This window comes from Moschus berezovskii, chromosome 12 (assembly GCF_049115385.1).
Source record: "Moschus berezovskii isolate FMDL1 chromosome 12, NW_MosBer_1.0, whole genome shotgun sequence".
In the NCBI taxonomy this organism is placed as follows: domain Eukaryota; kingdom Metazoa; phylum Chordata; class Mammalia; order Artiodactyla; family Moschidae; genus Moschus; species Moschus berezovskii.
The window spans coordinates 79,305,001-79,322,086 of NC_142471.1; the positions used below are offsets into that span (position 1 = coordinate 79,305,001).

Genomic DNA, 17,086 nt, shown 5'->3' on the forward strand with positions numbered 1-17,086 from the left:
TTGTTACTGCCATGTAAAGGGAAATGGCAGGGTTTTGTTTTGGTATTAAGGGCCTTAAAGCTTACTGCCTGACACTTACACAGGAAGGCCGAATAACGTCCAGAAAGAGGGGCCACGGAGCAGTATTTTAAAAAAGAAGAAGAGAAAAATTAAGAATCCTCACTTTTTTGTTACCTTGAAGCCCTCCCAGTCCCTGTGGGTTTTTTTGTGGAAGGGGACATTGTGGGGAGGGGAGGTTACTAGGGGTACCAACTTGTCTGGTATAGTAGCAGATTGCTTAAAGACCGACATCAGGAAAAACAGCCCTGTGGGTTTGCAGATAAACAGCTGGACAGTTGAGTTGGTAAATTAAAAACATCTCCTGTATGTTAGGTGTCCCGCGCCAGAAGAAACAGAATCTTTGCCACTGGTATTGCTTCAAGCAAGACCAGGCCAGCCGGGACCCCATGTGGCAGCCGGGGTGTTTTCTTACCTGCATGCAAATCGGAGTTGTGTGTTTGCTTTTGAAGAGGGTGAAAAGATTTCACACTTGGGGAGGGGAAGGACCGGAAAGGCGCTCTGGGTGAGTGTTGTCTTCTGCAACTTTCTTCTGTCTTTAACCCCTCCTGGAGCAGACACCCTCCCACACTCCCCTCCTTCATGGAAAAAGAGGATGATTTCAGGCCTGTGATGTCTGTGTCTCTCAACTCCAATTAAGTTAAACCCACACACATGTACCCAATCCTGGATCCTAGGAGAGACCCGGGAAAAGTAAGTCGGGTTGGGGGGACTTGGTGATTGCCTTTTTTTCTCCTTCTCCTCTCTCCCCCCCTCTCTCTTTCTCATTCTGGGGAAGGCTCACAGAACTTACAGTCAGAAAGCCAGTGAGCGCTCAGACTCCTGGAATGCCAGTGAGCGCGGGAAGCTTCCGTTCTTCTGCTTGCGGAGAGGTCAACTGAAAAATTTATAGGCTCAGTCTCTTGCTCTGGAAGGAAAAGAGGGGTGTGTATGTGTGGCAGGGAAGGCCCTACCAAGTGTCACTCCCGTGTCTCTGTGACAAGAAAATACACTTTCCTCTCCCCATCCCCCAACCCATGGCAGCCCTCTCCCTAAGAAATTTGTTTTGAGGGATTTGACAATCTTGTAGATAAAGTGCCTGCCTCCTGCCTTCGGTTGATCATTTTCCCTCATGGCTGACCGTAATTTCTTAGCTACTCTTAGCGGTGGCTCTGGCCCCGCTGCCCAAGGTAACGGGTGAGGGAGGGGGAACTCTCTGTTTAGAGCCCGAGCTGGCTGGGGAGATGGGCCTCCCCCTTCCTTCAAGGATTTTGCAGTGGTACAGGGTAGAAACTGGAAGGAATTTCTTTTCATTAATTTTTAAAAAATTTAATCTGTAACCAGTTGAACTAGATGATTTGGTTTCTTTTTGTTTGTTTTTTTGGTTTCAGAGGGATGTGTGTGGAGAGGGAAGAATTAACCAAATAACTGCAGGCATCGTGAGCGAGAACTTGGGGAGCATTTCGAGTGTCCCAGGGCAGAAATTGGGAGCCATCTCCATCTTTTAAGATGCCTTTTTTCAGCTCTTTAAAATGAAAGGGAGAAAGGGAGGGGAAGCTGGGAGGAAGAAAAGTGAGAAAAGCAATAAGGGAGGAGAAAAAAAAGCTGGCCCAGTCCCATCTTGAAGGTACAGAGAAAGTTTTTTTTTGAGGTGGAGAGAAAGAAAACCAAAGCTATTATGGACCCTAGGAATACCATCTTAGTGGGAGTGGAAGATCTGAGTGGGAAGGGAGGCGCGGTGGCCTCTGGGCTCACTCTCTTCCACCAGTTGGGCGGTTGGCACCTCAATTTGAATTGCTGGGTGAGTAGTGGGGTGTGTGTGTGTGTGTGTGTGTGTGTGTGTGTGTGTTCATGTCCTTGCTTATATATAGTCTTGACCATTAAACCTTTGTGCTTGGTTTTTGTTTTTTTTTTGATTCAGACAGTGGGAAGGAAAAACAAGACAAGAGTAAATGGTCAGCTCAAGCTATGCTTTCTCACTATGTACTTTTCATAGCGGTTTTTTGGGGAAGTGGGGGAAAGGGTTAAAAAAAGAAAAATGGGGAGTAGAGAAAGCTTGACTTTCATCACCATCCTTATGGTTCTATAGCAATGCGGACCGGGCTCCTCAAGTGCATGTGAGCTAGAATCTGGAAAAGGGTGGTGGGATTTGGGATTTCTTCTAATAAATAATCCCCCCCCCTTCACCCACCAGGGTGGGCTCCACTGGAAGAAAGAGAAGGAAAAATGACATGCTCTCATGGAAGAGCATACTTTGGAAGCTTGAAACATTTTTGAACAATAAGGCTTTTCCAGTAGCAGGGCTTGTGTAAACTGTGTATTTTGGTTTCATATTTAATGCTAACTTTGTGTTGCTCTGTCTTTGGTTGTATTTATTTTCAATCTCCAAATTTAGATGCTGCCAGCCTTTTAGGGCTCCAGTCTTGCTTGTGGTGTTTGTATTTTGTAAATGTAATATAAAAGGTGTTTTGGAAATGTAAGCAAAGACTGATGACAGCCTATTGTGCTGTTAATGATCAGGGAGAAGGCCCCTTTGCAGTACCTATTTGGGGCTTAGAATACTTGATACTCTGTTCAACTCTCAGGTCAAATCCTTTGCCACAGCTGTAAGGGCATTCTCTTGGAGGTGATTCCTTACTTGTCTTTATTATTGCTTTTTGTTATTAATTTTCGTTGTTGTCAAATGGCCAAAGAAACATTGCAGTGGTCAGTCAACTTTTAAATCTGATATTTAGGGGAAGAAGGAATGAAATATACTACAGACTATCAGAGTCCTTACGTTTTCAAAATCATGAATTAAAATCCTCTGTGTCGTATTGAACTATCAAAGTGGTAGGTAGTTCTCTAGTTGAGCATGCAGGAATGACAAATGTGTGTCTTGGTTTCCCTTTCTGGTTCTGCGCAGCTTTCCAGCTCAGTGTATGATGGTGTAAACTGTCAAGAATTGTGGGGAGAAGAGTGCAGGCTGGCACTGCAAATGTATAAATTGTCTGGCCACAAATTTCCCACCCGTTTCCAGATTCCTGAAAGGTTCCAGACCTTTGTTTACTCAAATTACTGGGGTTACTTCATAGCAGTCCTGCTGTGTTGGTATGGGGAAGCCTCTATTCTTGATGGCTTATGGGAAGGGAGTTCCTTTGAAAGGGTAAATTCCTGACTCTGATGATACAGATATTATGATCTTTGTATTGTCACAACAAGCTGCTGCCTCCGCATTTTCTGGAAGCAACAGAGCCTGCAACCTTATATTTTTAAGGAAACCTCCCCTCTGTGGTTTGGGGATGGTGGGGGGCCTGGCTGAGCTATGTCATGGAATTCTTTCCTTCTGCAATATTTTGGAATGTGATGAAATCCTGACATACCGTCCAGATTACATACTTCTGCACACATTTGAAGACTATTTTTTTTTTTGGTAAGTGAACTTTGCCTGGGTCATTCCATTGTTACCTTAAACCTTCGACAGCTGCAGTCGGAGAGCAGTGGTGGTGTGTCCTTCTCAGCACAGTGTAGCTCCGTGTCCTTCTACATGTATCGTTTATGGAGGCTATAGATGTCTGTTAAGGACAGAACAGAGCAGAACAGTTCAGTTTGCATTTGAATTCGTCTTCCCTGTAGCCTGGTTTTGCTGAATTCCTGTCGAATCCGAGTGTTGGTCATTTGTGGGTCCACATGAAAATGTCTATCCTGCCTCTCAGTTCATCTGTTTGCTACTAGGGAGAAATTTACCTGCTCTCTCAAGGTGACTGTTTCTTGAGCTCTTATTAGACTCATGTAACAGGTATGGCTTTCAAATACCGCCTAGATTGGAAAGTTAGGTACAGAGTGTTTAAGAAACACTAAAGACATTTTTATATAGCTGGGCATTGTAAATAAATTAGAAAGGTGGTATCAGATTTTGTTAACTGCTTCTTGCTTGAAATCCCCAGGATGTAATAACCATTATGTACTTAAAATTTATTCGAAATCAAAATTGGTGATTTCCTTTCCATCCTATTTAGGAATCCTTAGATTTGGGGTGGTTGTGTTTTAGGGGAGATGGTCTGGAAATCATTATTTTTTAAAAATTTGTTTTGAATTTGAGCTTTTGGATTTCTTCATTTGGAATAGGTTAGTTTTATCCCTGGTTCTGTTTTGAAAATTGACTCTCCTAGAAACAGCTGTACCCTCTTACCCAAGTCCCAAACATTCCCTGCAAACTCGGACACTTAACAAGATTGATTATGCTAACGCTAATCATTTAATGCCCAAGTAGTAGAAAAATATCTTGCTGGCTGGAGGGTGGAGGTTGCAAATTCCTGGGAAATTACTTCAGGGTGAAGTGGTTGGTCCTTCATCTCTGAGACCTGGTGGAGGGTTAGGACTGTCAGAGGGCCCCCTTGCACTGCTGTGCACACCACCCTCCCCCCACCCCCACCTTCCAACATGCTGTGGCAAGATACTGAAGGGAGGCAGGAGGCCGGAAGAAAACCCTGGGAACTCAGTGGTTAGGGACGAGCCTGGACCGGGTGGGCCAAGGCATAAGCTCCCAAGTGCTTTAAAGGTTAGTTGGTGGGGAAGGCACAATGGGATGCTTTCTTTTTCTTTTTATTGGAGAATAAATGTGAGTGAGTGGAAATAAATTCTGTTTAATGAATTTAACTGGAAGTAATTGTTCAAGAGTCTGTGAACGCACAGGTTTCCTGGGTCGGGCCTTGGCTGCAACATTCCCAAAGCCAGGCGGTTGGACCACATCTTTATTTTCAAGGTTTAAATGTTCCCCTTCGTGCGCTCACGCCCCACCCTGACACCTCCAGTCCCCCGCCTCCGCTCCCCTCCTCCTTTCGGGGGATTGAGACATGGTCATTACGAAGAGCTGAATTTGGCCCCCTAGACCCTTAATGCTCAGCAGTCTGGTTGTGATAACTTGCTATGTTGTTATATTATAGAAGGGGCAAAAACAAACAAACAAACAAAAAAACCCACCCCCAAAAGGCCAAGGACTCAGGATGGTTTGTGTTAGTTCTATGTATATTCATGTGTGTTTGAGAATTTGGATGAAAATTGGCTGCACATTTATCCTCTCCCTGCCTGCCCTGTTCAATCATTTCCCTGCACGAAGAATTTTAATGCCTGTGTGAGTGCAGGAGGAACTGTGACTCGGCAGAATTTCGTAGATGGCTGGGGGAATCGTCTCTCTCCCTCTTCTTGCTGTCTAAATGGATCTGATTCCAGAGAATGAAGAAGGGAAGGGGGAGGAAAAAGTCAGCCGTTGCTAGTTCACAAAACCAGCAACATCCTGAGTATCAGACTCTGGCGCTAGTAGAAGCTGTAACTTTGCAGCCTCATGGGCGCATGACTCAGGCCAGGCGGTGCACGGTGGGTACCACAGTTGCAGGGTCGTGTTTCTTTTCTGCATCTCACAGGCAGACCTCTTTTCTCTGAACCACCTCATTTCTTCAACAAAACTCAAACCCTGCGCAGCTTTCTTGGTTTTACCATTTCCAACGGGCAGTGCTGTAGCCATCCATAGAAGTCTGACTCCCAGGAAACAATGCCTCCTTGGCCCAGGTTGGGGGGGCGGCGGTGGGACACAGCCTTAGGCAGAGTGGAGCAGTGCCTAACCATGAACAGCCCCTGCACCTGGGGGAGGCAGGGAGACCCTCGCTGGCTGGGCTTTCTGACACCTGTGAGGGCACAGGGTCACAGTGAAGGTGGGAAACAGCCCTTTCGGCCCCAGCCCCAGTGGAGGGCCGCCCACCACCTTTCCCTTCTGTGCATGCATGCATGCTTGCAGTAGGTTCACAGGATGGAATAGTGAGATGCTCAGCAGGTACGTCTGGCTGTGAGCACAGGCCTGGTTCCAGGGCACTCCCTGACGTCATCATCTCAGCACTGAAGTGGTTGCTCACTGTTGGTGCGATGGGCTGTTGAGGCACGGAGACTGCCATCGCTGACCCTTCCACTCTGGTTCATAGCCCCCCCAAAACAGGACTACTTGAGTCACAGGGTGGGGGGTGCGGGTGGTTGATGAGGAAGAAACAGCGCTTCTTTGTCCCAACCCCTGCTGCCCATCAGTGCTCCATGGCCCCAGTGACGTGCAAGGTCTGTTATTGTTTTGCTAGGTGCCATTGGCCTTGGTGCAGCCATCGGAAGCAGTGTGCGGGGGGAAAAATGTATCAAGATGAGCCATAAACTCATTTCTAAAAAAAAACAGTAAACAGAGCATGAAGAATGTTCCCTCCTGATGCTGATTTCAGACCCTGGGAGGGCCGGTCATCTAAGACCCTGAAGACCCTCCCTACCCACCCCGGGGAGGGGAGAAGGCTGACAAGTGCTCCTCTGTGCTGCTTTTGTTTTATTGTGCTGGGCTCCTAAAGGCACTTTCTGGCCCCATTTTTCTTGTGCAGAAAGGGAGAGCCATAGGGGAGTATTGAAGAGGAGGGCTGGCCGCCCGAGAGGCCAGGGCCAGCAATGGCTCTATTTGTTTTCAACGTCTGTTGATTAATAGGTTGCGGGGTGAATGGCGAGCTTTCATTCCCTTTGGGTTCCCTACAGTTAGGGAAGGTGGAGAGGTTGGGGTGAGCAGAGGGCCGGCAAGGGGTTCTCGAAGGGCCTGAATCACCCTTTCATTTGCTGGGTTCCCCATCTTGAACAGCATCCGGTGGATGGGTGTGTGGGCGCGATGAGGGTGGCAGGGCCGAGTTGCAGAACACCGGGCTTAAGGGTTCTCCAGGGGTCAAAGGTCAGCCACAGGGGGCACCCCTCCCCACTCCCCCCCCCACCCTGCAGTGGGATGAATACCTCGGGTGGAAAGGCTTTGTGCGCTTTGAGGTCTGTTAAAGGACCCTTTCTTTCTAATTTAACCATTCAGTGCTCAAAATCAAGAGAACTTGATGAACGGAACCCGGCAAGAAATGAGTCACAGCCATGCCTCAGGTAGAAAACAGAAAGCCTCCATGATTTAAAGGAAGATTTTGATTCCTTTTAAATAGTTACTGTTTATCTCATAAGTTCGGGTTTTAAGCTGACTTTTCCTTTTCTGCTGGGACTGACCACATCTGTCCCCTGATGTCACTTGTGTCTGTATTTGAGAAGCAGAAATATCCCCATTGAATATTTCACACCCCTCCCTCTATAAGCAGCCACATGGTATGAAAATCCCTTCTAAAAATGCTTCGTGCTCCGTGGCAAGGGTGTGCCTGACTAAGGCGGAGAGCCCTGAGCTTACTCCTCATTGGGGGTTCGGGGGAGCACTGTGTGCCAAGCTGGTCTGGGTTCCAGAGTGTCCCCTTGTGATCCTGAAGCACCTGTATCCAGTGGGGGAGGTCGGCCCAGGCTGCGTTTGTTGGGTGCAGTTCACGACCTCCACCTGGCAGTCAGCTCCATCCAGGGCCCATGTCTGCAGACACAGCAGCGGAAGGTGGACCTGGGACCTGTGTCCTCACCTGCCGGGTGGAACTGATAACAAATGCAGCTACTGCGTAGGTTTGTGAGGACTGAATAGTCTGTCGCAGTCAACACAGGGGCCGGGGCTCCCTTAGATGTGGTGGCCGCGAGCTGTGCTGCTGTGAGCCGGAGAGGCCTCAGTGAGACGGCCGTCTCGACAAGGGGTCCGCAGTGGCCCTCCGGGTGAGTTTCAGGCATTGCTAGTGCTGGTGCGTATGGGCAGCTGTGGCCTCACTCCCTGAACTTCCCATTCTATGAATGTTTTATGAATGTTTGCTGTTTTGTTTTTTTTTCCTGGCTTACAGATTCCTAGTGCTCATCATATTCTTTAAGATTTAAGCTCTCCAGGCAGCCTCCCATGATTGCCATTCTCTCAACCTTGAACTTTAGTTAGCTGTCCCTGGAGGTGATGATTTCGTGCAAATGCATGGGTAGTTTTGAAGACATATTTAATATTTAGATAAAACACTCACCTAAGAGGCACCTGGTTTTATGTTACAGTTGTTTTGTCTTGAACACTAGACTCTGAAAAGATTAAAGAGGGAGGCGACGTGTGCTTCAGCTTGTCTACCCCACCAATACTCCCAGCATGCAGTGTGGCTTGATTGAGATTTCCTGGAGGCATTTCTGGAAGGTTTTCTGTTGTCCTCCACAAAAGGAACTTTTCACTAACATCCGAATTTTCTTAGGGTGGTACGGTTTTGAACACAGTCCATAAAGACCTCCTTAAAGAAGTGGGAACAGCACTGGAGGAACTGGATATCAAGTCAAATTCATCCCCAAGGCCTTAAACTGAGAAGAATTATTTCTAGTGATGATTTCATTATAGCAATTATAACCCGGTTCTATTATGACCAAATGACTTGGAAAATCCACAAAAACTTTTAAAACGGTGTTTTGCCTCTTTATGCTATGTCTAGCATATAGTGGTACTCTCAACACATTCAGCTAAAGAGTTCTAAAAGGGTATGCTAGAAAACCAAAGCTTTTCATTAAAAAAATAAGGAGAACCATTTTCATTAAAAAAAATAAAGTGGGAGCTGGCCATAGAGAAGGGGGGAGTCTAAGGAACTTTTCCTATGTGGGTGATGGGTCTGTGTATCATTTGTATCAGCTTCTGCTTCAAGGCCCTACCCCTAATTCTTGAAGGACCTTGGTCATCTCTAGCTATTCTTATTTAACTTTTAACTCTTCTGTGACAGTGTTATTTATTAGCATAATCAAGTGATGGTTTTTCTCAAATAACGTAATTAACTATATGTGTGGACTAAGTGTTGCATTTTTAAGAAAGGCATGCACCTGAGGAAATGTGGCCGCAAAGCACCCCTGTACTCTTGCCCTGCCATGCACGTCTTGGCCTTTGCAGTAAGGAGTGTGGGCTATGGCTGCCCTGTGAATTTAATTAGAAGAGACTGGAAGGGTAGTGAACATGACCTTCACCGAGCCCTCATTGTTAGCACTGGACTGTATTTTTCATTTTTCAAAGCTTCTTTGCCTTACATGTATGGATGTGTAAGGCACTGGGCTAATACACACTTCCCAAGCATGATCTCTTTAGATTTTCACAACACTCTTAGGTAGACCCAGTTCTCACCGGGTGTTTGCATGGAAATGAAGGCTTGCGAGAGGTTACACAGCTGGATTGAAATAGGATTTAAATGCAGGTCTTCCTGGAATTTTCTCACTTCACTCTTGGTCACCATGTACAAGCCAATGGACTCGAAAACCAATTTTTTTCCCCCCCTCGAAAGACACTTGTAATAAGGTATTAGACTGGATGGTTTCTGAAGGCTTCCCCTGCTCCCAGCTCTGTTCTGTGATGGTGAGTAGATTCCATTTAGGAGCACTGCCATTTGAATAAAGTGAATTTGGGAGACTGGCTCTAGCCTTCTCTTCTTCTGGTGCTTCCTGTTGCAGTTTATAAGAGTGTACTCACCACACGCACAGGCTGAGCAATACAGGGTACACAAAGGTCTACAAGACACTATCTTTGTCCTTCAGGGACTTAGCTATGGTAGGACCAAGGAAGGTGCATCAAGATCCCAGCAGTGGACATAGTATGGTGTAGACAGAAAGGATTGTGGGCATCTGAAGCTGGAGAGACACGGGCATTTTCCAGAAGAACATCCTCCCATCATAAAAGCAGTCCAGGTATAGGCAGGTTCAGTGGGAGTGGCAGTTAGACCCTGGTTTCTGCACACATGGCTGCATTCTCCCCACTTTGTTTGGGAACCACCTGGCGTGTAAAGACTGTATTGTTTCTAGGGCCCTGCCTAGTATGTAGTCACATCAGAAAAGAGCTCCATGTCCCAGTAGCCCTCTCCCTCCCCACCAAAGCCAGGCAGCAGGTAAAACGTCATATCTCTTCACTCCCTTCTGCCCCCACCCATACTATAGGGATTTGAACAAATAGGAAAAAATGAGTTTGCTTGCAGACTCAGGTGTACAAAATAATATGATAGTGATGCTGGCCATAACAGGTGTCCAGCTTTTGTTGGAATCCTCTTCTCATGCGTGTGTCTGACTGGAAGAGGGAGAATTAATTTTTCTCACGCATCCATGAACTTCACTATTGCCGTAACGCTGTCTTCATCCTTCGATGCACGAGTCGAGAGAGAGGGTTTCCCCCTGCATTTCTTGCCTGGAAGACAGTCATGGAATTTGCGCTTCTGAACTGCAAAACGGAACTGTGCCATCCTTCAAACAGCTTCTCCCAAAGAATAAAAATAATAAACCAGCATTCCTGTGCTTACCGTGTCTCAGGTTTTATATTTAATACTAAGCCCCTCCCATGAATTCTTTCAGAACTAAGACTTGATCCATGATTAGGATTCAAGTCTCTTAACCTTTTGTGCTTGTATGGAACCTTGTGGTTCTCTGGTCCCCTCCATAGGCAGATTGCCTGGGTCCTGAGCCCAGACCTACTGAATCAGGTCCCTGTGAAGCTTTCTTAGTAATAGGGACCCATGTTTGTGATAATCATCTTGAGAGATGCTTGACTCAGCAAAGCTGAGAAATAACAAGTCTCACTGCTCTTCTCCGTCATAGATTTCACACTTGTTTTCTTCCATTGTTTTTGTGGTCCATTTCCCTCAAAGTCCTTCAGCTCCTCAGTGACAATCTCCCCTCCCCTGGCCTATCTGTGGTTCTTCCCAGGGGTCGCAGAGTTTGTCCACAGTTATTCTAAACTGTCTGGGGCTGGTCTGTATTCATTTCAGCAGTTGTGTATCTCTCCAGATAGAAAACTTCTAGAAGGCAGCAACTCTCATTTTCCTTTCCTCCTGATGGTCTCCAGTCCATCTGATATGTGTGTCCCTGCTCTTTTCCATCTCCACCCCAGCACACAGTGGGAGCGTTTTTGTTGGGTAGTTTTCACGTTGTCCTGGACAGAAATGGTTCCTAAAAACTTCTCAGTGCATGTGTGTGAGATGCTGGCCCTGGCCTTGGAGTGGCAGCCCTTCACTCTGCTCACTTTGGTCATGTCCAGACTTTCGTGGCTGCTGACGAAGGAAGTGTTACTGGGTGCTTTGAATTTCAGTGTTCTGATTACAGAATGACAATTCACAGTACAAGGCTTCTGTGAGCCTCTAGTTACCATCTAGAGGCTCTAGTTACCATCTAGAGGCTCTAGTTACCATCTAGTTACTTCTCTGAAAATGTCCAGTTGTTTGTAGGAATCATTAAGCCTGGCTCTTGGGCATGTGACTTCTTTTTCTGTTTCTCGTTGTTGTTTTTTTTCCGGGAGCATCTAGAAAGTGCATATTTTCCTTTCCAAATATACCCATGGAAAAGTTAGAAGCCCCTTTTAAAATGCCTTCCGCACAATTAGCTGTGGTAAGAAATACTCTTAACTCTATCACACCCCTTCTTCGCCTTTTTCATTTTTTTTTAAAGAGAAGAAAAACGTAAAGAGAACTAACTGCTTGGTGGTCCCTGAACTCAAGAGGCGCTAGTGGGCAGCACCGGAACCTTCCTGCTTTTCTTCTAATGCAATTCCTTTTCCTTGATGTTAATGCAAGTTGTGCCTTCCTAAAAGTAATAAAAGGAGGTGAAGACAAGTTCTAAAATGAAAGTTGACTCTAATCCATTCATCATCTAATACTAGCCTCCTTATCTTCGCTGGTACCTAATCTGGTTAAATGTCCCTGTTGTAGGATTTCAGTGAAAATCCTCTATTGGGAATAGGGTTTTTTGCAATTGGATTACTCTCGGTAAATGGCCCAGTAGTTCGCTTGTTTCAGCTTAATTTTTTCTTTGTGATCTTGCTGGGCTAAGTTACAGCTTCGCATGGGGAGGGGGAGGGATGGTTGAGAGTAGGGTAGGGGAAGGAATGGAGAATAATTTGGGCAGGTCTGATCATTGCAACTAGAAAAATCTTTTAAGATACTTTTTTTTTTTTTAATCCTCCTTCTCTCCACCTATCAACACTTCCCAAACATAAAAATTGCCTGTATGTTGTTTTCCAGAACTGCTTGTTTCTAAAATGTGTACATACCCTTTATTAGCCCAATTCATCATCATCCAGTTAATTTGTTAGCATTGCCTGTGACTTCCTAATGAGATTCGTAATGAATCCAGGCTGCTGTAATCTGCATAAAATATGCAGGTGCTCGCCTGGCAGTTTAGAGCTTTCTGGTAAAGTTCACACTCCCAACCAGACCAGAGTAAGGCTTTTCATCCTTGCTGCCTGTAAAGGATTGTAGCTTGCCCACTGTTTCTAAGGAGCCGGGAGGGGTTCAGAGCCTGGGGTGGTGGATAAGGTGGCTGGGATTAGGGCCCTGCTAGTTTCTTATAACGGAAGCCTCCCACCCCACCCCCACCACCGTGAAGCTTGCCTGCCTCCTGAAGGTCCCTACCGTGGGGCCCTGGGGTAGGAGAGACCACCGCCTGCAGAAGCACAGTAGGCCTGGGGGATTAAAGCCATCGCTTCCGATTTACCTGCCAATGGGAAAAGTTCAGATTCTTGGGCTCTGTGATGGGGGGGGGTGGTGGTGGTGGAGAAGGTGTTTTAAAAGCCAGGCTCAGTGGTGGGGGTGGGGTGGGGGCGTGGAGACCCAGGCACACCTACCCAGAGGGCTGAACCATCACTCTCTGCTGTTTCAGCACAGGGTCGGCCCGGGCGGGGTTGACCGCGCCTGCAGAACCCGGGCGGGAGGGTGTGGCCGGGGCGGGCCCCCGGGGCGGGCCTGACTGTGTGCTCTCCTGTCCCCCCCGCCCTGCAGTCGAACAAAGTCCCGGTTGTGCAGCACCCGCACCACGTCCACCCCCTCACGCCGCTCATCACGTACAGCAATGAGCACTTCACGCCCGGGAACCCACCTCCACACTTACCAGCTGACGTAGACCCCAAAACAGGTAGGACGCGTGCTGGGCCCGGGACCACTGGGGGACCTGCTGCGGTGGTGGGGGGGAGTGGTTTGGGGACTTGGGCTGGGGGCAGCAGTGGACGGGCCCCTGTTCCTCTCCCACGTGTTGGCCGGGAACCTCTTTTGGGAAACCAGAGCCTGGTGAGGGAGTGGATCTCTCCTCCCCTTTGGAGAAGTCCATTTTCAGTGCTCAGGTCTCTCCAGAGCTCCAGGTACCGCTGAGGGGCTCTCTTGGGAACCTTGCTCTGAGTTCTGTTCTCAGGAGTGGCTTATAACTCCAAGAACCTCAGACAGACTTGGAGGCAGGAATGGTTTTGAAGGCATCTCATGGACTCCTCAGCTCCATGGGAGTGTAAGAGCCCTAACAGCATGGTTCCCTGAAGCCCCAGCTCCCTTGGTGTCTAAGGGACTATCGTCCCTTGGCAGTGACAAGTGCAGCCTTGAGAAATCACGTCACTGGGTTCTGCATTCTCTTTGCTGATGTATTTGGGCACTTCCTCCCCTCTTCCTCCTGAGTCTTTATTCTCAAGCCCATTTTACAGACAGGAAAACCCAAGTCCGAGATGGTTTCCTCATTGCATCAGGGAACAGCCATTAGGGTCTCAGGCAGAAGATGCCACATGACTCCAGCTTTTATACTTGTCCTCTCCTTTCCATCCAAGTGCCTTTTCCTGAAAGTGGGGAGAGGAAGAAGGTGAGGTTACTTGTAGCTCCCCTGAAACAAGATTTAGAACAAATTGGGGTGGTCTTGGGAGAACAGCTAAGGCCAGGGTGTCTCTTCCTGGCCAGGCGATTCACTTGCTGGCGTGGGTTTGTCTTCTCAGCTGGTTAATTAGCAGGATGAATTCAGAATGGCTATTCCACGTCACTTGGTCGGAAGGAATTGTTGGATGCTGGGCCGAGATAGACTGCCTGTTCAGGCCGTCTTTGCTGCCCCTGAATGAAGCCACACATTAGCTGGTTTTCAGCAGCCTCTGAGCCCCCTTTGTGCTCGTGGGGGACCGAGCCTGGCGCTGGGATGGCTGGAGGAGGCCGCCAGCCGGCCCCAGGCTCCACGAGTGAATGGCAGTTTCAACGTCTCATTTAAATAATGGTAGTACAGGGAATAGCTTTTAAATGGTTATCGTAAAACATATGATTAACGTCTGCGGACTGTTTACTTTTCCTCTGCGAACATTCTTTCAAGTGTGCGAGTGGCTTGGTGTAGGGTCCAAGCCCAGCTAATCTGTTTGGTTTTTGTAATAGAGGGAAAGCAGTGTCTGCATGAAAATGTCACCCAGGGAGGCTTAATTTACAGATTAAAAGCTTCCTGAACGAATTTTTAAAAAATGAAATAGTTTTCATCTGCGAACACACAGCTCATTCCCTTCAGTCCTGTTTTAATTCTGAGGAATTGTTCGTTTTGCTTTCCATTTGAGTGGTGTAGGTCTGCTGCTCTGGGCCTGAATTGTTCCCAGCCCTCTTGATTTCTAAGAAACCAAGGATTTCTCAATTGCAGGATATGTGCCTATGGAACTAATGGGTATGTGGTGCATGGACCTTCAGAACTCACTCCTCAGCCCCATGGCCCCGCAGTACCCACTCCGCGGTCGGCTCCGTCCTCTAGAAAGCCAGGTTCTAGAGCCAAGTGTACCAGGCCTCCAGCATCTCCTGGTCTGGTCAGTTCAGATTCTTCCTTAGATACGGTGTCAAGGCATTGGTTGAGTTTCTCCTACAGCTTATCTTCAAGGCAGAGTTCGACAGATTTAAGCAGTGGTAAAGAACCCGCCTGCCAATGCAGGAGATGTAAGAGACACTGGTTTGATCCCTGGGTTGAGAAGATCCCCTGGAGGAGGAAATGGCAACCCACCCTGGACTTCCCACTTGCCTGAAAAGTCCCACAGACAGGAGCCTGGTGGGCTACAGTCCACAGGGTCGCAAAGTCAGACACGATTGAAGCGACTTAGCACAACTTTTTTAGATATTAATTTTTAGAAGTTGATTTCTTTTTTAGAGAGAAGTAACCTTTCTAAAAGCCATGACTCAAAAAGTTTGTTAGAAACCAGAGGAGTAACTCTCATGCAGGTAAGTCATTAGAATTAGAAGAAAAGGACAAGTTGTGAGGACAAAGGGACCTAATATTACTTGATCCCCTACTATGTGCCAACCCCTTTAGATTTTTTTTTTCCCCAATTCAAATAATCACGCCGATCCCATGAGGCAGAAATATCCAAGCCGGCATTTTCTAAGTCTGTATGTGTTTAGCCAGTGTATGACCCATCTAGAAGAAGATGAATTTTTCAAGCTGGTGCAGAGGGATAATGAGGTGAAAGTTACCAACAAGTCTTAGGATCAGACTCATGGAAAACAGCTCCTGCTAGGATTACAGAGGCGATGTCTCTCTTAGCCTCTCCTTGTTCCCATCACTGGATGGTTTCTCGTCCCTTCTCTCTTTCTCTTGCACCTGAACTGTGGCTTCTTCCTCCAGGAATCCCACGGCCTCCGCACCCTCCAGATATATCTCCGTACTACCCACTGTCACCTGGCACCGTAGGACAAATCCCCCATCCGCTAGGATGGTTAGTACCACAGTAAGGAGTTCCATTTTTTAATTTCCTTTTTGTTTCTTACATGGGCATGCTTATTATTTATTCTGTGCGTGCATGTGTGTGTGTGTATGTTTAGAAGACAGGAGAGGGAAGGGAGGGCTGTGGGTGGGGAGTCGTGGGGAAGATGCTTGCTGATCTGCCCAGTGGAAAAGCAGGCAAGTCAATAGCCATTCAGATGGATGCTATAAGAGAAAAGCTATTGATATTCAGCATTCTGAATCCATGGTCACCAAAGGCTCTAGGTTCTTCTCTGTGAACATAGATCCCCTTAAGGTACTTAGGGAATTGCAGAAAACTCTGAGGACCTCTCTCCTGTGAAGCCTATCACAAGAGAGGTGGCAGCCCAAACTGGAGTCCTGTCACTGGACTGTGGCAGCAGAGGAGTGGGTTAGTTTTGAAATTCGGGAGTGGGAGGGTCACAACCCCACCTCCCCACCCCAGCCATCATTCCCAAGATTGACAGCCACAGTGGAAATTTGTGTCTGTTGAGAAGTTCCATGTTCTCCAACCAGCATCTCTCTCTGAGAGTCTTTGCATGTTAAATGGCTCACCAAACTCTGAGGGGAGGGAGTGTGGGGCGGTGGGAATCCTCACTGCAGGGTACGGGGCCTTTCTGAGTGTCAGCCCTAGGTCCTGGTAGCGCTCCACATCATCAAACTGCCTTTTACAGTTTGTCTTCCTATCACCTAGTCTTGCTTTTATAGCACCACCCACTAACCTTTTCTAGACAACTTTAACATGTATTTTAAAGTCAGAGCAGAAAGTCCTTTAATGTATAAGCATACTGTGTTTCTGTTTGTGTGCATGCGTCTAATACGTATTTTATGATGGCGTGCTTTTGTATATATCTTCCTCCATGTTTATCGGTGATCTCTACTATTTAAAAAACACAGGACAATTTGTTGAATCCTATCAGGAATAAATCCTGGAAAAACTCTCAACTTTGGGTCTTGGGGAAGTTAGCCTTTCGTGACCTTAAAGAAGATACAGTTTCGAAGTGGTTCCCCAGTTCCACCTTGATTTCTCCAGCTCAGCATATTCTACAATTTCTTTTTTTTAAAAGGAAAAAAAGAAAAAAGACTTGTATTGCACAGTAGTTGTACTAAATACCACCCCCAGGTGTAGTTTCAGTTCATTTTTTGCTCCTGAATTTTGTTAGGAAGGGTAGATGTGGGTGGGAGTGTGTGTCCTATTTCTGCTTCTTCAGTGGGTGGGGCCGTGCCTCCACTAGTCCTCAGTCATCAGTTGCCCCGTTCAGCTGATGGGGAGATATTTGAAGGCTAGATAAAAAGGAATAGCCAACTCAGACAACCCTCTGTCAGGAAAAGTTGTTTGTCTTTCATGAGGATGCTATTTTGCATGTTGCTGTATTTTTTAATTATTGTAATGAGGTGTGATTGTCTATTGGTTACCCACAATTCTTCTTGGGGATTCTCCCCCCGGTAACTCTTGTCAACACTTGTTAATTTGACAAAAGGCTACAAATTAAGCTCTGTTAATTTAATGTTTTCTCACCGCGATCTAAATACTGAAAGAGGCCCAAAGCGCAACTGAAGTCCTTTGATTCACTGTACTTTATTTTGGTATAAATTTACATTCATTATTGTTTTCCTTTGGATGTGTAGCCCTCAATTAGTGTGATGGCTCCATTAAAGCAGGCGAGACTTCGCC

At 46.9% G+C, this 17,086-nt stretch overlaps 1 protein-coding gene across 30 annotated transcripts in view; it reads left to right on the plus strand.

The window, feature by feature from the left end:
* The window catches only part of TCF7L2 (transcription factor 7 like 2), a 205,139-nt gene that overhangs the window by 165,763 nt on the left and 22,290 nt on the right, over positions 1-17,086 (plus strand). For 26 of the 30 annotated variants that reach the window (XM_088842330.1, XM_055424621.2, XM_055424626.2 and 23 more), the window contains 2 exons: positions 12,684-12,816; positions 15,295-15,397. In XM_088842330.1, the coding sequence (XP_088698456.1) occupies positions 12,684-12,816; positions 15,295-15,397 (236 nt within the window). The remainder of the gene's footprint in view (positions 1-12,683; positions 12,817-15,294; positions 15,398-17,086) is intronic. The other 4 variants (XM_055424623.2, XM_055424625.2, XM_055424637.2 and 1 more) reach the window with 1 other exon arrangement.